The sequence below is a fragment of the Gossypium arboreum genome, chromosome 7, assembly GCF_025698485.1.
Source record: "Gossypium arboreum isolate Shixiya-1 chromosome 7, ASM2569848v2, whole genome shotgun sequence".
NCBI classification, from domain to species: Eukaryota; Viridiplantae; Streptophyta; class Magnoliopsida; order Malvales; family Malvaceae; genus Gossypium; species Gossypium arboreum.
The window spans coordinates 4,224,970-4,251,668 of record NC_069076.1 but is presented as its reverse complement, the minus strand read 5'-3'; the positions used below and the strand labels follow the sequence as shown (position 1 = coordinate 4,251,668).

General features: G+C 30.9%; 2 protein-coding genes, 1 long non-coding RNA gene and 1 pseudogene across 3 annotated transcripts; 3 read left to right on the top strand and 1 right to left on the bottom strand.

Annotated features, from left to right (window-relative positions):
• Positions 1 to 1,371: 1,371 nt before the first annotated feature.
• On the bottom strand, positions 1,372 to 6,158 carry LOC108458980 (SNF1-related protein kinase catalytic subunit alpha KIN10-like). The gene is made up of 11 exons (XM_017758359.2): positions 5,986 to 6,158; positions 5,700 to 5,896; positions 4,695 to 4,879; positions 4,432 to 4,614; positions 4,160 to 4,291; positions 3,450 to 3,635; positions 2,847 to 2,936; positions 2,691 to 2,774; positions 2,336 to 2,467; positions 1,858 to 2,091; positions 1,372 to 1,771 (listed from the first exon to the last, which is right to left on the bottom strand). The coding sequence occupies exons 2-11, from the start codon at positions 5,887 to 5,889 to the stop codon at positions 1,658 to 1,660; spliced, it is 1,530 nt and encodes a 509-aa protein (XP_017613848.1). The 5' UTR covers positions 5,890 to 5,896; positions 5,986 to 6,158; the 3' UTR covers positions 1,372 to 1,657.
• Positions 6,159 to 10,837: 4,679 nt separating this feature from the next.
• Positions 10,838 to 14,812, top strand: LOC108480107 (uncharacterized). Its single transcript, XM_053031173.1, has 10 exons — positions 10,838 to 11,206; positions 11,370 to 11,669; positions 12,084 to 12,167; positions 12,249 to 12,692; positions 12,755 to 12,890; positions 12,965 to 13,127; positions 13,208 to 13,336; positions 13,415 to 13,609; positions 14,338 to 14,460; positions 14,538 to 14,812. The coding sequence occupies exons 2-10, from the start codon at positions 11,393 to 11,395 to the stop codon at positions 14,646 to 14,648; spliced, it is 1,662 nt and encodes a 553-aa protein (XP_052887133.1). The 5' UTR covers positions 10,838 to 11,206; positions 11,370 to 11,392; the 3' UTR covers positions 14,649 to 14,812.
• A 5,412-nt stretch (positions 14,813 to 20,224) lies between these two features.
• Positions 20,225 to 22,907, top strand: LOC108481772 (probable WRKY transcription factor 4; annotated as a pseudogene).
• A 1,979-nt stretch (positions 22,908 to 24,886) lies between these two features.
• Positions 24,887 to 26,120, top strand: LOC108485925 (uncharacterized). The gene is made up of 2 exons (XR_001871380.2): positions 24,887 to 25,112; positions 25,610 to 26,120. It is a non-coding gene; the product is annotated as an uncharacterized LOC108485925 (long non-coding RNA).
• The last annotated feature ends 579 nt before the right edge of the window (positions 26,121 to 26,699 follow it).

Sequence of the window (26,699 nt, the reverse complement as noted above, 5' to 3'; positions counted from 1 at the left end):
TGACACATGGCAATTTTTAACTAAAAATATAAAAAAATATTTATGAACATATTAATCTCTTTTGTTCTTTACTTAAGAGTTCGGGTGATGGAAAATTCCAAAACCTATCAAAAAATTCATCCAAACCCTGTTTTTGGCAAACATAATTCCAACAAACTTTTTTTTTTTCAATTTTTAAACTTTGATTCGATTCTTTTCTCACCTCGATTTAAAATCTATGTATTAGTTTTTATTAAAAGTAACTTTTTCTATTATTTTTTATATACTTTGCATAAAATAATTAATGTTGGGTAAACTTCTATTATAAAAAAATCTACTAAAACATGAAACTCAAATACTAGAAGAAATTGAGTAGAAAAAATGGTAAAAGAACTGAAAAAAAATCTAACAGTTAAAATAAACTGCATTAAAAATAATTGTGGGGATGAATAGGGTGTAAGAAGATTGAAAAGTTTTAATTTAATTTAATTTAATTTTTAATTATATTTTTAAATTTAGAAGTGTCGTGTTTTATAAAATGATTGGATAAGAAGAATTTTTAACTGTTCGTAATTTGGGTAATAGAGTATAGTTTAGATACTACTTTAGATAATGGGGTATAATTTAGGTACCATTTGTGATAGAAAATGTTTAGGTACCTAATTGAGAAAAATAATATATTTTAGGTACCGTTTTAAGGAACGAAGTATAATTTAGATACCACAAAAAAGTTAAATACCAACATAGAAAAAAGTGAATAATTAAAATACCATTTGTGATTTAAGCAAAATAAATGGGACAAAATCATTTTGAAATGAATATAGATGTCAAAATAAATCTAAATTTCATTTCGTTAAGCTTAAATAAAAAAAACGTTAGAATATATGTTAAATTATATTGTCTCTACTGTTAAACCCTATTCATATGGTAAATGGTTAATATGTAGTTTACTTTTTAAATTTGTCTAAAAGTATTTAGTTGGAACTTAAATTTTTTATATTTAATTGATACCTAAACTTTTATTACGTTGCACACATTACCCCAATTTGTTAACAATGTTAATTTTAAAGGTTAATATGTAATTTGCCTCATAAATTTATCCAAAAATACCTAATTGGTATTTAAACTTGCCCAAAAGGTTAAACTTTTAAAATTAATTTATATTTTTAAAATATTTTTTTATTTTTAACATATGTCCGATATGTGTCATATTGATATGCTTTCACATGTTATTTCACATGTTACTATAAGATTAACTATTGGTGTCACGCTAACACAAAGTAATGATGTTAGGGTAAAGATTATGATTTAAATAGCAAAATACAAGTTTAAGTTTAAGTATTAACGAGGTAAAAAAGAATTTCAGATATTAGACAAATTTAAGGATACATATTTTTCGATTTAAAATTAGTATGATTTTTCATTTTCAGCTCAAATATCATATCATAATTCATAAAAACTCTCCTTTGGTTACATACAACATTGTGGAAATTCTAATTATATCAAGGCATTGCCTTCAGCCTCCACAATTACCCATCTAAAATTTAGGGTTATAAAACAAAAAAGGTTTTAGTCAAAACTACCAAAAAATAGTTATTTACATAGAATATTCTCATTCTTATTCACACGCTTCATAGGAGATTCATTGACAAGTCAATGGAAATATAACCTTCTCATGCTAGAGGACACGGAGCTGAGCGAGGAAAGCAGCGCAAAGGTCCAAGAAGAGAAACTGTGGCCCCTCAACCCTCTGAAGATCCAGCAAATACTTTTCCTCGCGAGTTTTATAAAGCTATCAACATCCATGGCAGCCAAAACACAAGTTAGCACTATTATTTAAGGCATTCTATAATCTACAACTAAGCATTGCAACATTACCTGCACTTCAAACTTGACAACATTTGGGGCCCTGGAAACACCATCATTTTCTATAATGGTCAATTCATAGTGACTGTTGTGCACGGGATTGTTAACCAAGCCTTCATTAAGGCCAGGAATGCTAGCAAGCCACCTACACTTCATGTTGTAATGACCAATTTTCTTCCAATACACATTGAGTTCTTGAAAGGCTTTGAGAACTTCTGTCATGATTTCACGAGGGTGGGCACGAGACTAGAAAAACAAAAACAACACAATGTTACTACTCTGCACCTGCTACATACTAAATGTATAATCCAATTGTCCAATCTTTTCAACTAGTAAAGGTATCAACCATTTTATCTTTCTGATTATAAATCATTCACACTGCCAATCATTTTTGAAATAAAAGCATAAACCTCGGAATGCCTACACATATTTAACTATAAATAAAACAGAAAAGACACTGGGAAAACCGCTTGAAAAGCACAAACTCAACCTGAAGTCCAAGAGCCCACTTTCTTTCAAGGCCCCTTAAACCCATTGTTTGATAATCAGCATATCCTGTAAGGCGGTGTCCAACAGCTGGAACTGTAGGTTCATTTGGATGGATGCGATTGAAGCCAGATTCCTAACAATTATTTTTTAAAAAAAAATTAGAATTCCACCCAATATGGAAGTCAGCAAAATAAAACTAGTAAAAGATTATGTGAATCAACTAAATTAACAGAAATAGGTCTCAACGGTGGACTCTATTAAATAATGATTGATGAGTTTTTCAAAATTCAATCAAAGAGGCAGACTTAGAAAAGAAATATTAGAAATAAATTGAAAAAGAAAAAATAAATACGCACCATAGTTTCTTGAAACTCAGCTCCAAGATAGCCACTGGAGACCCGGAACAGATTGTCCAATAGTAAGTAGTAAGCAACAGTTCCCTGGAAGATAATCAGATGCAATAAGAAACAGTCTAAACAAACATGAAAACAAGGAGTTGGAAAAGTTCAAACCTCATTTTGAATTCTGTTCCGAAGAGATTCGACCAAATGGTTCCGGTCGAATCCCATCCTAATCACTTCCTGAAGGATCTCCTCATCAATCTGTAATTACATTTCAATCAGAGAGTAGAGCATGACAAAAGTATGAAAATATCTAATATGGCAGAATTCAAAAATTTTGGGGCACCACCAAATGGCTCGCTAAAACTTATTTATATGATCCAGAAAGCATTTCGATGAGGCTTGAGGCAGTAACCGAGAATTGGATGTTAGGAAATAGATAATAGTAAGGAAACAACTTATCCGAGCAAAGCTATTTCCCAGAGTCAAATAACAAGCAAGGAGAGCTCGATAATTCAAAATTATCCCATTTTAACATAACAGCATAAGTGCTCAAAAGGTTTTCCCCAGGATACAAACCTCTGGAACCAAAATGTAGCAGAACCACATTCAAAAGCCGGAAAGAGTTCATAATTTTAGGGCATACAGTCCAAGCTATATTTATTCAACCATAATGGTCAACTTTCACATCATGCCAATCCTTTTCAGGGTTCAATATAGCAGTACATAGGCAAATTTACAACTAAGTTGAATCAGGAAAAAAATATCAACAACCTTTTTTGCTTGTTGCATTGAATCTGGTGGGGGGACAGCTAAATATCTTGGAAGATGCGCTTGAAACCATGGGTGCTGGCGAATCTCAGGAATGGTCATTCTCTTCATTGGATCAACTACAAGCATCCGTGGGATTAAATCTCTAGCACCAGGAGATAAATGGCTTGGAAGAGTATATATGCCACCCTGAAGGACATAATACAAATTCCAAGCAATCAGCACTTTCAGGATTCAAGCAAGAAACAGGGTTGAAAGCATATTCTGTAGTTTAGGGAGAAAACAGCAGCAAATCTAGAGAATTAATGCTGAAAATACAAGAACGACAGAAGTTGGAACATTAGAAAGCCATAAGGTTATAAAAACCTCTAATTTCTGAAGACTGTTAATTTAGAGAAAAATGGTAATGTTGCCTGTAAAGTTATTTTATAGCTTAGTTATACTAGGGTTATAAATAAAGTTTTAGGCCTAAATCTGACTTAGAATCCTAAACATCTATCTATATGACTACTAATAAATAAATAAGAAAAATAATAAAATAACATAATAGTAAAAAAAGCTCCTGTATCAAATATGTTATTTAGAAATAATTGACAGGGTAGAGAAACAACGTCGTGAAGATCAGATACCATAAGCAAAAAATAAAGAGCTATCCATTATTGTGATCCAAGAGATGTCTTAGACAAAAAACATGAAAATTTTATGCTACATACCTTTATTTTCTTAAAGAGGTTGGGAATGTTTTCATCATCAAAAGGAAGAGTGCCGCAAAGAAGGGCATACAATATAACACCACAGCTCCATACATCCACTTCAGGTCCAGCATACAGTTTCCCAGAGATAACCTATAACAATGGAGATCCATTTACTCTTGGGTAATATCATCTTAACATAATAAAATTTTCTATTAAGTAAAAGAAGACCACATTCCACCTTTTCAAAATTATAAATGTAAGATATTCATCATTGATTCACAAACTCCTACCTCTGGGGCAGCATAGTTTGGGCTTCCACAACTTGTCTTCAGAAAATGACCATCTCTCATTATGTTGCTCAAGCCAAAATCAGCAATCTTCACATTGCATTTGGAATCCAGAAGTAAATTTTCAGGCTTAAGGTCTCTATGAACCACCATGTTTCTGTGGCAGTACTCCACCCCAGAAATTATCTGCATCCAAACACAGATTTCATACTAATAGTTTCCTAGGAAAAGAAAATAAATAAATACTAATACACAAGAACACAAACCTGCTGGAAAAAGTTGCGAGCCTCGTCCTCCTGCAACCTTCCTTTCTCTACAATATAATCAAAGAGTTCTCCAGACTTCACATACTCCATAACCACAAAAATGTCAGTTGCTGTCTCTATCACCTCATAGAGTCGAATGATGTGAGGATGCATAAACAATCTCAAAATTTTAATCTCTCTTCTAACTGCACCAAAATATAAGCCTCTGTCAATAAATAATACCATAGAATTTGATTACCATATGCAAGAAGTCACGCGTAAGACAAGTCGAGAAATCTTCTTGTTAGAGGATTATTTAATTTCGATTTTTTGGATTTAGTTCTAATTGTTTCCTAGAATTTCCTTATTAATATAACTAAAACTCTCTAAATAAATTAGGATACTTTGCTGTCATATTTTGTTTTCCTTACAAGAACATGAAATTAGGATTTTACATCTTATTTCCTAATTTGTAAACCTTCATTTAAGAGGAAATTATTTATGACTGTTGAAGTTTCAAATTAAAGGTAGGCACTCCCTTACTGTTCTAAGAGGCACGCACCATAGGCAAAAACAGGAATCGACTTATGGGCAAGGGCCCTTGCTTTGAATCTGATTTTTGTGTAAAATCATCCGAAGACTCAATCCCAAATTCAGGAACATAACATGCTAAAGGTTCCCTCTTTATTTTACTCAAGTAATTGTTTCCAACCTAACAGCAATAAATAATAATGAAATTTGGTCTTCCAAAAAAATGATCTTTTTCTTCGGAAAATAAAGTCACAAGTAGCAAAAACAATAAGCACACTGAACTTAAGAAATTCGATTCTTCAATATGAAAAACATAAAAATCATTCAGAAAAAAAAAAAACCAAGTGAGCAATAAATTAAGAAACGATAAACTAGAAATAAGAAAAAGGAATCTTTATTCAAATTAACAATATTCCTATCTTTTCTACTTCAAAAACTAAACAAAACCCAAAAGATTTCAATCATTAAAAACCAAAAAACTAAATTGAATCAAACCTTTTTCCTCCATCTCCATATTCTTAATCTTCCTTCGGTTAAGAATCTTAATGGCAACTTTGTGACCAGTCAAAATGTGCTCAGCAATTTTGACCTTTCCAAAAGAACCAATTCCAAGCGTTTTTCCAAGCTTGTAATTAGGTAATACATTATCCACTCCACTTCCTCCTCTTCCGCCCGATCCATCCATTACTCCCCTTAAACCAGAAAAAAAAAAGAGAAAGAAAATCAAAATCAATTAAATTAGCCGTTAAAACATCATGAAAAGTAAGTAGTAGAAGATTACCTGATTTGATCGGAAATGCCTAGGCTAGGGTTTCTTTTATTGTAGAATCCGAACGGTGAAGAGCGAAAGAGAACGAATAAGAGAGGGATTTCTAATTGATTATTCTTAGCAGTTAAAATTATAAGCTTTTCTTTTTCTTTTTTTTTTTTTTCGGGGGGAGGAAAGTTTTATTGATTCGTGGGGGAGATGGTTTGCCAAATTTGCCCTTTGGAATTGACAGAATGACCGTAATGTGTCCCATTTTCTTTGTCCTTTTCTGTACTTTCAGGGGATGTTTTCGAGGGGGCATTAAAATATTCGGATCGGAACTTTGGATTGGTATCAATCAAATCTATTTAGATGGGAGTTCGGTAATAATACCTTATTATATTCTATTTGCATTTTATCCTCTAATTTTAAAAAAAATTATTTTAATTTTTATTTAATTTTTAAACTTACCTTCAAAACATCCCAGAATGGATAAAAATTAACATCTGTTCTTTTAGTTGATGTGTCATTTATGTGGACCCCATATCATCAATTAATTATATTTTAAAATTTAAATTTTAAAATTTTAAAAATTATATAATTATTTTAAAAATATTTTAATATATTTTATTTTTAAAATTAATTAATTACTTATGTGACATACACGTAAATACTAACGTCAAGTAAAATTAATAAAATTAATTTTTTATCTATTTTGAGTGATTTGATAATAATGTAAGTTCAATAGCTAAAAAAACAAAAAATAAATGAAAAACTAAAATGACTTTTTTTTTATAAAATTGAAAGATCAAATAAGTCATTATACCTTTTTGTTAAAAGATAAATAAGTTAACATAAATAACAAAGATTGAAGTCCTAATGATTAATGTTCGAATCTCGCCATTCGTAATTGTCAATCGAGTTTTATAACATTATTTAAAATCAACTTTTTTTAACTATTGCCATGTAATTTTGCTATCATCATATATTTTCTACATTAATAAATGGTATATTCGTGTTTTGAATACAAAATCCTTCATTTATTGTAGATCCTATTAAGGGCGAAGTTAGAAATTCTTTTTGAAAAGATCAAAATTAAATTGTATAATTTTACAATAATAAAATGTAATTTTGCCATTTTAATAAATTATATTTTATAATTTTTAAATGATTTTATCATTTTGGGAAGTAAAAGTATAATTTTACTATTATTAATTTAAAATTTTATAAATTATAAAGGGACCTAAATGAAAAATTTTTATTTTAAGGGGTGGGGCCTTTGTCAACCCCTTTGGTTTCATCACTACATCGTATGAGTATGCACACTAGTAATACAATATAACTTATGTCCCATTCTTCATCGCCTTTGAGGGGTTTAAAAGTGTTTTTCCACCACAGAAGCAATGAAGAATACCCGGCTTTTTGAGTCAAAATTGCGGTAAAAAAGTGATTCCCCACCTAAACACAAAAAATGCTTAAAATACTATTATTTATATTAATTATATAAAAGGTATATAAAAATTAGATTAATTTATATTTAATATAATAATATATTTAAATATTTCATGTATCATTATATTAATCTATTTAAATATAATTTATTATTATATTTAAATTTTAAAATATTTTATGTATCATTACTTTTATAAATAATTAATTAAAATGTATTTAAAATTTATACTTCATATACCAATGTATTAACTTTTATGTAAAATGCCCTAAATAGGCACCTTGACCACCCACTTTAACCCTTTGATAAGAAGTATTCTTTTGTTAAATTGCTTAGTTAGGGTTGGAAGGACCTGGTTCTCTTAAAATAGAATTTTTTATTCACCTTCTTAAAAATTTTAAAATTTAAATTAGTAAAATAAATTTTCACTTTGACCCTAGAAATGATAAAATTTGATTTAATCATTTAAAATTATAAAGATATATGCTATTAAAATGGTGAAATCACATTTTACTTTCATTAAAATTATAATTTAATTTCAACCCCTAAAAAATTTTCTAGCTTCACCCTTGATGTGTGTATTTTATGAGAGTTTGAAGTGAATCCTTCTCTTGCTTTTCAAGTAGATCCCTAAGGGTTGGGTAATTCATTTTAACTTAATTTAAATAAATTTATTTGGTTGAATTTATTTCAATTCATCCAATTCCATAAAATTTGAAATTGAATTTGATTGATTGATAAAGTATGACTAACTCCTCTTCTAGTATGTGTGATCAAATGGTTAAATTATCTATGAGCCCCTGTAATATGCCCACAACAACAATAAAATCCTTATATACAAAACTAAGTAGGTTAAAGTATTTTACGCAATTTGACAATGAAGTTACAACTAGAATTTAATCTTGTAATTAGAACCATTTCAATACACATGGGTTGATAAATTTTTGGGCAAACTATACTATCGTTTATCCAATTATGCTTAAGTTTCTTTTTCGATTATCCAATTTTTAAAATTATTAAAATGGTGAACCAATTAATCAGGTTTTCTTTTTTTTTTTTTTTATATTTCAATTAAGTGCTATTAAGTGTTTTTCTTTTCTTTTTTGAATTATAAGAATAAGGCAAAGTCCGAACAATAAACACGATTAGTGCGACTCGAACCCAGGCCACACCTAGGGTAGTGAACACCCTGCCCATCAAGCCATCACATGGGTTCAGTGCTATTAAGTGTTTGATGGGAAGGTGAGCTGATAGATCAAAAATTGAATTTAGCCCTCAACTTTTATTTATTTTGTCAATTTAATCATAATAATTTTAAAAAAATCAACCATTGATATTACATATTATCTCAATTTAGTCCTAATGTTAAAAATTTAAAAAAGAAATAAAAACAAAAACACATAAATATTTTCAACAAATATAATAAATTTAAAAAAATGAGAATATTTGATGCATTGTCGATACATAAAGTCTCATGCATCATCGATGAATAATAACATGACACCTCATCATTAAATAAAACAAAAAATAGTGGAGGGCTTATAAATAAATACCAAAACCCGAGACCTTAGATCCTAATTCAAAAAGATATTGATATTTATTTAAAATAGTTTTGATTAATGTTTAATTATGTTTGAATAAAATTATTAGTATTTAACTATAGGTGTTAGTTGAGATGGCAATGGTCTCTCCTAATTTAATCAATAGTCAAGGGTTTGATCTTCACCTTTAGTTTAGAGCAACTTTAAAACTCGTTGTTAGTATTTATCCCCTTAATGTTCTCAAAGAACACAGAGGATTAGCCACTCGGCTTGCTTAAGTAGATACCTCAGGAAATAAAAGAATTTATTAGTATTTATTTACAAGTCCTCTATAATTTTTGTTTAATTTAATGATGATGTGTTATGTTATTAATCATTAATGATGCATGAGACTAATGTATTGATGATACATCAAATATTATTTCATTAAAATTATATAAAAGTAAGAAATATTTTACTTTGTATTTTATTTAAAATAATAAGTAAATCTAATAAAAATACACATCCCAAATAAAAAATTACTCAAACTTTAGACTAAAACCATATCCCAAATAAGTCTATTGCCATTGGCATGGCCTCCATATACGAACGTAGATGCAGAGGGAATAGCCGGATGAGAGGAGGTGAGAAGCCATGGCTACACATAAAAAAGTATACTAGTATAAAGCTTGAGCAATTTTTTATTTGATATATGTGTTTTTTATTATTAGATGAACTTATTATTTTATATAAAATACAATGTAATTTTTTATTTTTATGTATTTTATATGTTTGAATTTTTAGAATTTAACCCAATTGAGATAATATTAAATGTTGAGGGTTGATTTTTTTAAAATATGACTAAATTGATATAATATATAAAAATTGAGGGTCAAATTTATTATTATATCAATTTTTAAACCGTCATCTCACACTTAACAGAAAAGAAAAAAAAAACTCAATTTGGTGGGTGACTATTGTAAAAGTGCTAAAAATTGATTACCAAAAAAAAAAAAAAACTAAACTTAAGCATAGTTGAGTGATTTATACTTTGAACCATTAAGGCTATAATATTTATATACATTTGATATTAATGCAAATAAAATAAAAATATTAATAAATAATAAACACCTGTTATAAGCAGTAAATGACAAACTCCATCAACACAATAATAGCTTCAGCCTTAGTATAAATAGAATATTATAATGCGTTGACAATTAGCTCTGTTTCAACTCAAACACAATATATTTAGAGTGATTACAATAAGGAAAACAACTCTTGATGGTCCAAAGCGGTAGGCATAAATTGGAAAAGGAATTGAGCATCTACCAAACTAGAAAGGACGGCGACAAAACTAGCATTAAAATCACTCGTAAAAGCAAGACAAAAAAATGTATTACAATAGTAGACAAAAACTTCTAAAAGTGAGACTTATTAAACAATGAAAAAAACAAAAAAAATATAAAACTTACGGTAACATGGGTCCAAACCGATTCATGAAATCATTTATTATTCTGAAATACTTTTAAAACATACTCACTTTCTAAAAGAAATTACTAGTGTTCGGTAGCGTTTCAATAATAATAAGTATCATCATCTGTCTATCATAATTTTTAAAGATAATAATGATACTTATAAAATAAATCTCCGTAAATTAAAAAGAGAGAAAACATTGTGAATGAAAAAAAAAAAAGAGAAGATAGAGAAAAAAAAATGTAGTCTATAACTAACCCGAAAACTAATACGGTCGGCAAAACAAAAACAATAAAAAAACTAACGACTTTTACATTTACTCCTTAAAAATAAAGAAATCAAATATTATAAATTATTATTACCTAATCATGATCCAACGAAATCGGAGTATTCAACCGAACAACAAATGCTCCACCGGAAAAACTAAGGTGGCACCTTCAGACAAGACAGAAAGCTCTAAATCTTTGTTCCAAAAATAGTAAACCACCCACCCAATAAACAAATTTTGCAAGAAGAAAGCTAAATTCTAGGAGGAAAAAAATCCGTTAATTGGTTTTAGCCTTTAAATACTCTCCTCTCACTTTTACTTCTCTGAAACGCCCACTCCCCCACCAAAGAAATTTTTTTTGTTTAAACAATTGCAGCTTTACTGCTTATGATTTACGAATGTACTCCTATATGACCCAATCTTGATGCTTTGACATATTCTTGCTTTTATCTTTTGTTTCCTTCTCGTCTACATACTCTTAGAAATAGACCCCACTGCTAATAAAAGGCTGGGGTCTTTTCTAGGGGTTTATTTGTTCTAAAGGTATCCTATTTTTTTATTTTATTTTGATCCATTTTTGTTTACTTTTCTCGGTTTTTCTCTGTTTTTTTCTTCGTTATGTTTTCCGTTTTTTCTTATATTATTCATTTCACATTGTTTTAATTAATTTTTTTCAAAAATTAAGACAATAATTTGGTGTTAACAGTGTTGTGCAATAAAGCTGTTTTAATGGGGAGTTGCGTATCAACATCGGATAAAAGAATTACGACACAAAAAAGAAACCGCCCATGGTCAAAGAAATGTCGTGGGAAGCTTTCCGGTTCGGTCTCCGATGGAAGCAAGAAAAGGAAAAGCAATGGTTGTGTAACAGATATAGCTGTTAGCGAATATGTTCGTATGGATTTCGAGAAGGGTGCAACCACTACTTGTAGAAGATCTGAGGTTTCCAACTCTACATTCCATTTAACCCAATTGCAATGGCATCTTAGCCAAATGGATGCCAAAGGTACCTAACTTCTATTTATATTAAGAGTTCATATGCATGCTATTCGAGTTTGATTTTAAAAAATTAGTGGCCAAATTGAGCACTATCATTAGGGTTGTAAATGAATCAAATTGAATGGAACGAATCTTTAATATGTTCATTTGCTTATTTTTAAGTTTGTTTGTGTCTAGTTTATGGTCATTAAAGTTTAAAATTATATATAAACTAATAGAACAATAAATAAATTTTAACTGATTTATTAAACAAGATTGTTCATCAACATAAACAAACTGGAGAAGCTTTACTAGTGCTCAGTTAATTTATTTAGCTTAATACATGAACAAAAATAAACTTTTAAGTTGATAAAAATGAAATTTGATTCAAACATCGTATTTGGAAAAGATGATTGACGAAAAGAAGTATGGTACTTTGCAGTATCTTGCCATGAGGATACTTGGTTTGATTCAGTTAGTATTATGGAATCGGAATCAGATGAGGAATTCATCAGTGTTTATGGAGGTAACAAGCAGATTTCACCTCTCTCTATATGTTTGAGTAGCATAGGGAATATATGACTATGAGGTAACCTTTTTATTTTAGATGGTTTTCCAACAATGGGCACTGCAATTGGGAATATATCAAGCGCTCAAGTACTTCAATACGGAGCTTCATCATGCTTCGTGGAAGGCAAGTGCAAATACGAACAATACCATGAAAGTTACCTGAAAATTGACGGTGGTAGATTGAGCAAAGAAGAAACGAGAGAATCCAACGCTCGGTTTTCAACCATGAGTAGCCATGGTCATGAGCTTTCGCGCTTTGGAAAGGAGGCCGATGACTGGAAGAAGAAGAAGCTATTGGATTGTTCTCATGGAAGCTTTAAAAGTGTGAAAGATGAAAGGCGATCTGGCTTTTGTAAAATGCTTCCTTCTATCAATTTCAATGAGAAGATTTTGGCAACTCATATGGCTTCCCAATCTCAAAGACGAAAATCTACCGTTTATCGGCTTTCTGTTAAGAGGACTTCATGTGATGCAGAAGAATGTAAGTTCTTTTCATGTTTCAGCATACTCATCTGTATCTAATACTCACATCTGCATATGCAGATTCATCGAAACAATTTTTATATCTTCCAAGAGCAGGATATGCAATTCCATGCAGCAAGGATGAGAAAGCAAATAGAGGCTGTTGGTCTCAGATTCCATCTTCAAAGTTTCAACTTCGTGGCGAGACCTATTTTCAGTACGATGACTCTTATCTATGTTGCTTGGGTTCTTCATTTTTTCTGATATGCTTATGATTTATTTGGCATACAGAGATAAAAGGAAGTGTCCTGCATCCGATTTCTCCCCATATACTCCCATAGGTGTTGATTTATTCATATGCCCAAGAAAGATAAATCACATTGCTCAACATGTAGAGCTTCCTCATTTCAAACCAAATGGGAAAATCCCTCCTCTTCTAATTGTAAACATTCAAGTATGTTTTGGAATGGGTTTGACTCCATTTTATCCTGCTTTCTTATATCAATATCGCACTTATTATGTATGCTTTCGCAGTTGCCGACTTATCCCGCTGCAATGTTCCTCGGCGATGGCGACGGTGAAGGAATGAGCCTTGTTCTTTACTTCAAAGTTTCTGAGGATTTCGACAATAACATCTCTCCTCAATGTTTGGAAAACATTAAGGTAACTTTATCGAATTTATGTAATATTGATAAAGACACGAGGGTATCATCTTCTAAGAAGTTTTTGAATATGGTTCAGAAATTTATTGATGATGAAGTGGAGAAAGTGAAAGGGTTTACGAAAGATTCCAACGTTCTTTTCAGAGAAAGGTTGAAGATCATGGCCGGGTTGGTTAATCCTGATGATCTCAATTTGAATTCTACGGAAAAGAAACTTGTCAATGCTTATAATGAAAAACCAGTTCTCTCTCGCCCTCAACACAAATTTTTTAAGGTATTTCGTCTTCTACACTCCATTTTCCTTGAAATACTTGATACTCGTGTGACACCACGCACCTAATTCGGTCGCTGAATCCAAGTGCATGAATCCAATTCAATCATACATTTCATTTCGATACAAACAAAATTTTAAAGCATTTATAAGGGCCCAATAGAAATAAACCTAATTAAAAGGGTTTGTAAAACGTTTTTGAAACACGTTTCGATTCTAAGCATGTTTACGAAAGCAATCGTGACTCTACGGTATGTTTTAAAGGACATGTCATCCTTTGTCTTGACGGTACTACGTTCTTACTCTTCTCACAATTATACTTGGCATGAAAGGATGCCACTAAATATCACACCCCACACTTGATTTAGTCGCCAAATCCGAAGCAATTTAGACTACTTCATTCATTGCACGAAATACCTTAACTAGTCCAACACCAAAATCACCAAAATATCTAAAATCTAGAATAAACACAATATTGATATTTAGAATGCATTAATGGGATATATGCTGGTTCAATTCGTGTCCATGAACACATTCATGAATCTTCAAAAGTGATTAGAGATTTCGTGCTGAAACAGTAAGTGAAGTTGCAACACAAAAGAAGAGACGTCGCGACATCCCTACATGTATTAGATATATATATATATATATATCGGTATATTCGATACTTGTATCTGAATCGTGGCACCATAAATGAGGTAGAAGGTTGTTGATTGTGTTTATGATTGTAGGGCTCGAATTATTTCGAGATTGATTTAGACATACATCGCTTCAGTTTCATATCAAGGAAAGGACTTGAATCGTTTCGAGATCGTTTGAAGAATGGAACACTTGATCTCGGTTTAACCATCCAGGTAACAAAATAATAATAATCTGATCTTGTTTTGTAGTCTAAATCCATTGTTGTTTGACATATGATGATGATCAGCAGGCACAAAAACAAGAAGAATTGCCAGAGCAAGTGTTGTGTTGTTTGAGGTTGAACAAGATCGACTTCTCCGATAATGGTCAAATCCCTACACTTATGACATTGGATGAATAATTAACATGTCTTTGTATGGAGGATCTAAGATGTTCAATTTTTTAAAAAGCTTAGTCACTGCAACATTTCTAGCATTTTAACAGAGCAAATAAAAGAAACATCTTTTACTGTAAATGTATTGATTAAACATTTTATTTGGGTTGAAATAACATTGTAACACAAAAGCCATTTTAGTTTTTCTATTGAAAAAATGATAAATTAATTCCTATATGTTAGATGAGTGAATAAAATAGTTCCTTCGTTAAAAGTGTACCATCAAATGTTTGTTTGGGTTTTTATATAAAAAGCATAATAACAAAATTAGCCCTCAACTTTTACACATTTATTCAATTTGACTCCTTTATTGGAAGTAAACTAGAAAAGTTTGAGATTTATAAGGCTAACAAATTTGAAATGTATTCTTTTAACGGCTTGGTATTGTTATTTTTTAATAAAAAAATTATAAATCTAAATTTCTTATAACTTTTTTAATAAATTTTCTTTATAAATTTTATGATTTTTTAATAAATTTTAATTTTAAAAGGGTTTAATTTTTTTTTAAATTTGTTATTAAAGCCTTTTTAACCCTTTTAACCTTATTAGTTTAAAAAATTCTAATTTGTTTCCAATAAAAAGTAGAAGTCAAATTAAATAATTGTGTAAAGGTTAAGGCTTAAATTTGTTATTATACATTATATATATACCCCAAATTTTAACGGATGGACTATTTTGCTCACCCATCCAATATATGGGGTTAATTTGGTTTTTTTTCAATAAAGGAACTAAAATGTAATCCAAAGTATAGTATAGGAGATATGGTGGTACATCCATTCTTTACCATTTTTCCCTTTTTGTGCATGCTTGTTTTTCATTGGCTTGCAAGTTTAAATTTACCATTAATTAAACATTAAAATGCAAAAGTTAGTAATCTATATTTTTATAATAAAATTTAAACTAAAGAATATCTTTAATTATTAAAGACCATGTCCTACTAGAATATACGATTAATATTAAAGACATTGAAATGAATTTTTGAATTAAATAAAATTTGAAAATAGAAATATATTATTTGATCATAGTGAATCGTTGAATATGGATACATAAATATATTTTTTCATAGATTTTTTTATCGTAAAATTGTCATGATTCTAATTTAATTAGAAATATATTGATAAGTTTATATTGAAAAATAGAAAAAAATAGGTTGGATCAAATTATAAAGTATTGAGTTAAAAGCCCAAAAGTATTAATTTTATATTTATTCAATTTGGTCCCTAATGCAACAGAGTTGACAAACAAGTTAAAATAACTTAAAATCTAGTCCTTTTCTTATTCTTAGCTTAAAATCTATCAATTTCGAGCCTAATTCTTCAAGAAATCAACAATGAAAACTTTTTAAAACTTTAACAGTTCTACAAATTGGTATATAAGCTAGCTAAATCAAGCTCTCATGACCTCAAACTCAAACCTATAAAAATTATAAAAAAAACATGAAATTACCTACTGGCCTAATGTTTCAACATTTTCCTTGGTTTTCGAGTTACGACAATGGAGAATGGTGAAAGATGAAGATGACATCTTTCCACTAATTTAACATATTTATAGTTATTGTTAGGATTTCGACCCGATTAAGCAACGAACAAGAAAATAGTGGAATAAATTGAGAAATTGAACATACAAACTTAACGTGGAAAAACCCCTCCAAAGAGGATAAAAAACCACAGGCAAAGATAATTTTACTATAATGGCAAAAGAACGAAGAGTACAAAAGATGGAGATAAAAACTAAACCCCGAAAACAAAGAACCCACAAAACGTAAACACAAAATTCTCTAAATGTGTTATGAGTTCTAATCTCTAATGGGTGTATTTTTCTAAGGTTGTAAAAGAGCCTATTTATAGGCTAAATTCATAGGTCAAATAATAATAAAATAATCTAAACTAATCAGTATTTGATTGAAACAAGTAAACAGAGTTTAACTGAAAGATTATTTCTCTAATTTGACTGAAAATAAGAGTCATATTTAACAAATCTCCACCTTGACTCATATTTTCACAACGCCATCTTTGCCAAAGCCCGCCACGAGCCTATCTTGAACTATGCAAGGAATTAACTGAGTCGAATTTTTGCTTAGAAACTGGAAGACTTCTAGCCTTCGACTTGTACACTGCCAAACCAAAACTAACCCGGGTCTGATTTTCATGAACACAGTGCCCTAACTTTTCAAAACCTTCATCCAAAAGAGAACCTCTCTTCAACGAAACAGTCATACCTTTTTCCCTCCTATGACCAAGTTGCCTTCGCTCCAAACAAGTTGACTTCAACTCTGTAACGGACGAGGGACATCCTATTTCACCGGTCACTGTATAACCTTCCAAAATATAAAGACTGTCGGTTCTTTTACCTTTTAACAAAATGAGAGCTCCACGAGATACTTTAATGCTGCTCGACTAGATGTTGATTTTGCATCCTTTCAAGTCTAAAATACTTAAGGAGATGAGATTCTTTCGTAAATCAGGTACATACTTGACATCTGAGAGTGTCCTAATCATCCCATCGTGCATCTTAATTTTAACAGTACCAATACCAATTACTTTACTAGATGAATCATTTCCCATGCGCACAACTCCACCTTCAATCGAACTATATGTGGAGAACCATTCTCTATTGGGACACATGTGGAAAGAACATCCTGAATCTAGGATCCACTCGGACGTGAGCTTGGTGTTATCGCTTGTTGACACTAACAAGAAATCATCACCATTTTCATCGGCCAAATTAGCACCAGCTACATCTTCCTCGTTACTCTCAGCAGCTTTTTTATTTCGCAGTTTATAACAATTTGCTTTGACGTGACCTAACTTTTTACAATAGCGACACATTTTATCTCGTTACTTTGATGCTACCAAAACGGAAACTTGCCTATTTGTCTTGCTATCCAAATGAAGCTCATTGTCGAGTTTGTCTCTACTCAACAAATGACTCTTCACATCTTTGAACAAGAGTTTGTCTCTGCCATAAATCAGGGTCTCCCTACAAGACTTATATGAAAGGGGTAAAGAGCACAATAATAGCATAGCCTGATCTTCATCGTCAATATGAACCTCAACATTCTTTAAATCATTTAAAAGAGTAATAAATTGACCGATGTGATCTCTAAGAAGCTCACATTCGTTCATGCGAAACGTAAATAGACTTTGTTTCAACACTAAACGATTAGCTAGAGACTTAGTCGCATAAAGAGTTTCTAACATTTTCCACAAGGCGGATGAGGTCTTCTCCATCAATACCTCCTGCAATACCGTATTCGCCAGGCACAACTGGATTGCAGACAAAGCCTTTTTATCAAGCTCTTCCCATTCTATTTTATTTAGATTCTCAGGATTTTTCCCGGTAACAACCTTTTTTAAGCCTGATTGAACTAGAATTGCCATCATCTGAACTTGCCACAGATTGAAATTTGTCTCACCATCGAACTTCTCAATTTCAAACCTTGTTGTTGCCATCTCTGAACGGGCTGATTTATGAAAATTAAACTAGCTCTGATACCACTTGTTAGGATTTCGACCCAATTAAGCAACGAACAAGAAAATAACAGAATAAATTGAGAAATTGAACATACAAATTTAACGTGGAAAAACCCCTCCAAAGAGGATAAAAAACCACAGGTAAAGGTAATTTTACTATAATGGTAAAAAAACGAATAGTACAAAAGATGGAGATAAAAACTAAACTCCGAAAACCCAAAAACAAAGAACCCACAAAACGTAAACACAAAATTCTCTAAATGTGTTATGAGTTCTAATCTTTAATGGGTGTATTTTTCTAAGGTTGTAAAAGAGCCTGTTTATAGGCTAAATTCATAGGTCAAATAATAATAAAATAATCTAAACTAATCAGTATTTCATTGAAACAAGTAAACAGAGTTTAACTAAAAGATTATTTCTCAGATTTGACTGAAAATAGGAGTCATATTTAACAGTTATATTAAAACCTAATTAATTTAACTTAACTAATTTTAACATAGTTTAATTAACTTAATACAACATTAATCAATCTTAGTAGAATCCTTCATCATCATCCACTATTATATAATTAAAAATGGTTTAATTACCATTTTAGACCTTTATTTAATTTCTATTTAAGGCCTCAAGTCTTTGATCAATTAAAAATTTATAGTAATTGGACTTTACGATTAATCCTTAGGCCATAATTAACTATTAATTCAACAAAATTACTATACCAATATTTAATATATTTTTATATAAGCTTCGTAATTATTCATATTTAATATTTACAGATTCTTTTTATGGAATGAGGTTCCGAAACCGCATTTTCTAGTACCACTAAAAATCGAGTCGTTACAGATTAAGCTTTAACCTATAAGTTACTGGATCAATTATTAAATAAATCATTCACTGAGTGAGACTCCACACAATAGGATTGTTTTCGAACTACGTTTTTAAACTTTATGTGTTTATCTCTCTTTTTACTCTCTTTACTTTTCTGCCTTTCTTCACTATATTGTTTCAACTCGTGCCTAGACATCAGATTAGATATCAGTTTGAACAAGAAGCAAACTGATTACTTTTACAATTATGAAGTGAAGAAGAGATTTAATCTAAGATTAATAAGGATTAAGAAAATAGGACAGCAATGATTTCATATTTTATGTTGAGTATGGTAATAAAAACTACCAAGCATCAACTAGTATTTGTTTTCCATGCAGCCATGTATGAATATTAATAGCTTGTTCATGTAATTTGTAAAGCACCTGCTTTTAAAAGCTTTGTTTTCTACCCTGTTTTTCATCAAAAATAGCTAAAACATGGTTTAATTGAAACCTACCAAGTTAAACTACAAGAAATTAGTCACTTTAAGTTTTATTAGTATTTAATGAGATTTTAAAAATCTAAAAGTATATTTTTAATTTTTCCTAGGGAAAGTTTGGATTTTAGAAATTATATATATATATTTTGAAATTTTAGATTTTATGTATTTTTCATTTGACTTTTTAAAATTTTTTAGAGATGGATTTTGTAATTTTATTAGAATTAGGTCAAATTGAGATAATGCATAAATGTTGAGGGTTAATTTTTTATAATCATGATCAAATTGAAAAATATATATTAATTGTTAAATTTATTATTATACTAATTTTAGAATTGTCACTGTAGTTAATAGAATTAGACAAAAAAATACAAACACATAGGAGAGAGTAATTTTCATTATGGGTTTGATTTTGTTGTTGTTGTTTTTTTTATGGGTAATTAATTTTGAAATTTCAAATTGACTCAATCAAAAGATTGACTTAATTTAATATATTTTTAATTATTTAAAATATATTTTTAATTTATAAAATAAGTAAATATTATTCAAGTTCAATAACCTAACTCAATAATTAAAGTCAGTTAATTTAATTAACCAATTGAACTGATCTCAACCCAATTATGTATATTTTTTATCTTTAATTCTCGGTTGAGTCAGTTTAATAAGAAAATGACCAAAAGACCGAATACTCTCCCCCTACAAATACATTAATTACATTAATTAGGTGATGATTTTGTAATTTTGATGATCAGAAAAATAACCTAAGTTTCGATGGGTTGACCTGCAGTGTAGTTATTCCTTTTTTATTTTTTATTAAGAAAATGGTCATTTTCATTTGTAATGTTGAGGCCTTCTGCTCGGAAACTATCAGAAGAAACTATCGCATTTACACAGACAAAAACGACAAAATTAAGAATCTGAGAAACAAAGAAAGCGAAAATACAATCTTTCATTTAAAAAAATTTCTCTTTGATATATGAAGTGAGGAAACAGGGGAAAGAAACAGAGGGAAATAGTGGGAAAAATGGCAGAGCAAGGAACAAGCTCAAAGCTTTCAGCTCCAACAAGTCCAACAATAACTTTGCCACCAACACCAGCCATGGACAGTTCGTTTTCAAATGGTTCAGGGCTAAGCCCAGGACCTATGACACTGGTTTCAGCTTTTTTCTCCAACCAGGACTCAACAGAGAATAGGTCTTTCTCTCAGCTATTAGCCGGTGCTATGGCTTCACCTGGATCTAGATTACCTTACAATTCAATGGATGGTTCATTTATGGATGTGTGTTTTAAAGATGGAGGTGAAAAAGGATCTGAACCTTTGAACTTTGGTGTTCCTAACTCTGCTTTGTTCACTGTACCTCCTGGGCTAAGCCCTTCTGGCTTGCTTAATTCTCCTGCCTCTTATTGCCTTTCTCCACAGGTAAATTGAGTTCAATGATGTTCTTTTAGTTATGGTTTAGGGTTCAATTTTTGTTCCATAACTTGTGCAGAGTCCCTTCGGAATATCCCACCAGCAAGCATTGGCGCAGGTTACAGCTCAAGCTGCCATAGCACAATCCTTAAATCATGAAGAAACTTCATCTCAGATGGCTCCTTCAGCTTCTGGCCTTCAGAGTTCAACAATGGAGTACGCTGAAGCTTCTCAATTTGATAGTAAAAATCAGCTTTCTGTTGCTGTGGATAAACCTGCTGAAGATGGCTACAACTGGCGTAAGTATGGACAGAAGCCATTTAAAGGCTGTGAATATTCGAGAAGCTACTATAAATGTACGCATTTGAAATGCCCTGTCAAGAAGAAGGTTGAGCGATCTACAGATGGCCTAATAACTGAGATTCTATACAAAGGTGCACACGATCATGAAAAGCCTCCACCAAATAAACAAGGGATGGGCAGTAGCGACGGAAATGCAAATTCACAGGCTCCTGAACTAGGTTCTCAGGGTTTAACCGGAAACTTGAACAAGTTAAATGCTGTAGTACCAGTGTGTTCGATACCTGGGAAAAATCATGAATCTACTGAAGCTGCAGAATTACCTGGATCAAGTGAGAATGAGGAACATTGTGACGAGGAGGGTAGAGACGAAAGAGATAATAATGATGAACCGAATCCGAAAAAAAGGTGAGTTTCAAATCAAATGTAACTGATCATGTAAATTTATGTATCTTTACCATCGATAGTTCTTAGTGCAGTGTGCTTTTGACTGCAGGAATGCTGCTACGGAAGCTGCGATAGCCTTCTCACATAAGACAGTCACGGAACCGAAAATTGTTGTGCAAACGAGAAGTGAAGTTGAACTCTTAGATGATGGCTATCGGTGGCGCAAATATGGTCAGAAAGTTGTCAAAGGGAATCCTCATCCAAGGTACAATGGACTATCATATAATTTTCTTTATCTATGGTTCTATTCTAGGCTGCTCTGACTCGTCATTCTTCAAGTACCCTTGTTTGACACCTGTGTTTGGCACATGTGGAGACACGGGTTTGGGGATATGAACCAGTTGAAAAAATGGTGTTTAGCATTGGTTTGAACCTTTGAGTGCATTACAATGGCAAACTGACATCTTAGAATTTATCTTCAAAGCAGTATGATCTATTTTCATGGATCATTTTAATACTATGCATACACAGATAGGACTGCTAATGATTGTGACCTACATTAATCGGACTTTCTCGGTCACAGTTGATGATCTACTTAAACATCTGGTGCTATTTGTTTTGCTTTTTGAGCTCTATATTTCAATCACAAGTAGTTTAATGTTTCGGTTTCATTTCTGATACATCTAAGTTATTCCAACAGGAGCTACTACAAATGCACGAATGAAGGATGCAATGTTCGGAAACATGTGGAAAGAGCTTCCATGGATCCGAGAGCTGTCATAACAACATACGAGGGAAAACATAATCATGATGTCCCAACTTCCCGAAACAGTGTCCACACGCAGCTAACAACAATTTGCCGCAGCCAAAACCATACAAGGTGATGGCAGAGAAGCATCCTTTACTTGGAGAGATGGATTTCAGAACAAACACAAAGGGCAGAAAGGGTGCAAATAAGAGTGTAACTCCCCTGAGGTCCGGTTGCTGATATGTGCCAACTGACAACGAGTATGCATATGGCAGAAAGGATGAAACAACTGGCTGCTGAACCGTAATTTGACTAGCTGAAGTGCCGTATTGACAGTCCAACTTTGTATATTGGAGTTCTTTTAAGTAATGTAGTATATTTGTTTTACACTCTTAGGTAAGGTGTTATTCAGGTTATCAAGCTTGTTTCTGTTGATTTATAATGCATTAGATTCAAACATTTTGATGTATAGGCCAAGTAATCACTTCAAAAGCCAGGGTCCCCTTTTATCTGTCTATGATCTACAGATACCAGTTGTATCAATTCAGTTTGTATTGATCAATATTAGTAAGGCTGGTTCTTTGTTGCGTTTGGGAAGTCAAAAGTGCTTTCTCACCGTAGAAGCAACAATTAACTTTTGGGGTTAAAACTGTAATGAAAAAGTGCTTTTCCACCCAAATCTAAAACCTCGAACTCTTTCTACAAATTCAATACTTTAATTTACTTTGTTTTGCCAATTCATTGGTACTCTCTCTTAAGCTTATCCCATGCTTCCTTTGCAGTCTCACAAGTCATTAACCTTGTGTATATAGATGGTTTCTGTTTCACGAACTGTTGAGCATAAGGACCTTTTACACTGCTTCGTATATACAGGCATAGCTTATCAAGGTTTTCAATAAAAAAACTTCCGACTTTGAGTTGAAGTATGCTGAAAAACCAACTATAAGATAATTGTAATCACATATTTATTTACCTAATTTATTAATAAAGATATTGTCATTATTATTTTTAGTCTTTTTATTTCTGTGTTAAATGAACTGTTTAATAATAAAATCCTACAAATAATATGATTGTTCTTAAATATCATTAATCAAGTATTATTACGAGTTTGGACAATAATAGTATATTGAAATTAATATATGCTTGATTAGTGATGAGATGTTACAGATATGTGATATCAAGTCAACACATAAGTATATGTTAGAGAATTATATATTGGATTGACCCATAATGAGAATACTTCTTAGATGATCATGTAATAGTCACACCATTTCTTATAGTGAGAATTATATGTATAATTCTTAGATTTTAGATTATCATAGTTTTAACATTGTCACTTGTATGCTTTGATACAGTCAAATGTCTTCCGTAAATGGTTGTACTATAGAGACTAATATTGGGTATACCACAATCTATGTAGTGAAATATGAATGCTCAAGATAAGACTTGTCTCTCCTACATAATGGGAGTATATTTCGTTTCTCCTTAATCAGGTGAGAGTAGAAATGCATGATGATGCATATCAAACTCATTTCTTCATCTTAGCCTACTCGGGATTCAAGAAACAAAAGTTGGACTATACAAGTGTAATTGCTCCATAACTTGTGTTCAATCCAAATATCACAAATAAAAGATATACTATATGATTATATTATTACATAAATGTTATGTTGAATTATTACTTCTTACAACTTTAGTAGCAATGATTCATTATTAGATGTCACTGTTTTTAATTTTGAAATTATTTTGATATTATCGTTAATGTTATAGGATCCTATAAAGTCACACCCGTGATTTAAACATCCTGAATAAAAATAATTAAGATTATAATTAATCTATCAACAAATTATTACTAGTGATTTAAAAGTATATCATGTTTAAATTATTATTTCTTATTTGTCCTCAAAGCAAAATGTATAAACAAATATTGACTTAATGATTATTTAACGTTTAATTAATATCAAATTGTAGAATGTGTCGGATCATGATGCGAGAAGACAATTTATATTAGTAGGTAAATCTTAATAGCTTGTAGTCTAAAGATATAAAATTGAGCAAATTGATTTAAAGGATTATTATGTTGTCTGTTAAGTTCAATTAGAGAAATATCTTGCCTTGGGTATTGGAATAGATGGCCCCCCAAAAATTGTGATTGTCTAAATTGACAATAGATTAGACAAGACTCGAGTTAGATTCATCCTGAATTCGTTTATAAATTTATTTATTTATGCCATTCATGATATAATTTACTTAATCCTAAGTAAGTAATGAGTGTATATATAACTTGTATATTTTGATATATTAAAACCTGAGTTAAAATCTCACCACATCATTCATGATCTATTTCCAATTATTTAATGACATTTTAATAAATTTTTTCATGTAATTAACACATAATTTTGATAATTTTTAACCTTAAACTCTAAATCCCGAACTCGAATTTCGGATTTGAAATTTAGCGTTTAAAATTCAAAATTCAAAGTTAAGAAGTTACCAAATTTGTATATTAATAACTTAGAAAAATTACTAAAATATTATTAAATAATTAAAAAAATCTGATGTGGTAGGAAGGATCACAAAATAATTTGTCTAAAAGTAGAGGGGGAAATAAAATGACACGGCCCGGGAGCCCCAAGGTGTATTCTGTTGAAAAAAGAAAAAGAAAAACTACAAACAATTCTAATAACAAGCGGAAGAAGCTATGATGGAGAAGAACGAATTTCATGGAAACGCGGCCTTTTCCGGGGGCGGATTCATGCCTTCTCAATCCACTGAGACCATCCCCGATCGTCCCTCCTCCTCCTCCAAAGTATATTTTATCATATATTTTTTGGCATTATTCTTTTGTCTATCCTCTCCAGTTTTTCTTGTTTTTCTTTTTTCAATTAATTGTTTATGAAACTAACATTGATCTAATATAAGTATAGGCTAATTTTTTCTGGTTTATGTTGAGGTTTCTTTCAATTTCTTATTTTGTTATTTATTTCATATTTAATTTCGTCTTTTTTCTCTGCTTTTGTTACTTGTTTCAGAAGATAAATAATCAAGAAGTTAAATCATAATATTTGTTAAAATTAAAACATATATGATGATAATGTAACTCGAATTCTGGTTAAAATATAAATGATTACTTTTCAATTAAAATGCACTTAAAAGAAAAGAACAAAAGTTAGTAGTTAACTAGTAATCAAACTAATTCTAGTATTCCCCCCCTTTGCTTGAAATATTAACGTGAAATTTGGTTCTTGTTTCACTATAGTTCTCTTGAGCCAAAAAGGTTTATCATTATTATTTTGAATTATTCAGAGTGATGCACGGTGCTCAATGCCACTTACAGAACAGTGAAGCAGTTGAAGGATCTCTCAAGAGGTGGAGAATATGGTATTTCCATTGATGGTGTTGATGTCAACAATGTAGGCTTTGATCTCTGTTTTCTTTTCCATAAATAATCAATACTTTTCTAAATGGTTTATGAAATTTGAAATTTTGGTTTTTTGTCTTTAGATTGTGCTAGTGGGGATGGTATCCAAGATAGACAATCCTGTCTCAGATTGTACTTTTAGAGTTGATGATAGCACAGGATGGGTTGAATGCGTTAATTTTCCCTCTTCTTTTAGTTATTCTGTTTAAGTTTTCTATGCTACTAAACGTGTATATATATATATATGTGTGTTGTGTAGGATTCATGAACAAGTATTCTACACACACTCATATCTCTGTGTGTGTATGAATTCTTACATTATGTTTCTTCTTTTCACTTTTTTTTATCGGAACAATATAAAGTTAAATAGCATTAACAGTTAATCAGACCACATAATGTCCTGGTCTAATTCAGTTCTTTGTCTAAGTCTACTATTCTCTGACTATGCTTTTGTCACTTCTATTTCTCTCAATTGGGTGTGTTCAGTGGTTAGACTTTTTAAAGCCTAAAGTTTAAAATCACATTGGCTAGGTTTAAATTTTGGTGTTTGGAGTAGACTTCATTAATGGATTTCATGATATTTCATGGTTTTTTAGAATAATTTTAGGACTACTTTTGGAAATCAATACAAATTAGATTTATTTTAGTATTAAACCCATGGGTAAGACAGGGCAATACTTCCAGTTAGTCTCCATAGTGCTAGTTATACCAAATAAATCAGGAACATTATGGAATGATATATATTGAAATTTAGTTAATAGTCTTGTATTTCAAAGGAATGGAAATTTTCCTATCTGAGTTGTTATTTGATTCTGCTTTTGCCATTGTCATGTTCATGTCAAATTTTTGGATGTTGTACATAGACTTCTGGTCTTTGAACTTTGGTGTTGCTTTCAGGCCTGTTACTGATTTTAATGAGATTGCAAGCCACTTCATTTTGAGTGTATATATGTTCATTTGTACAACACCAATTTG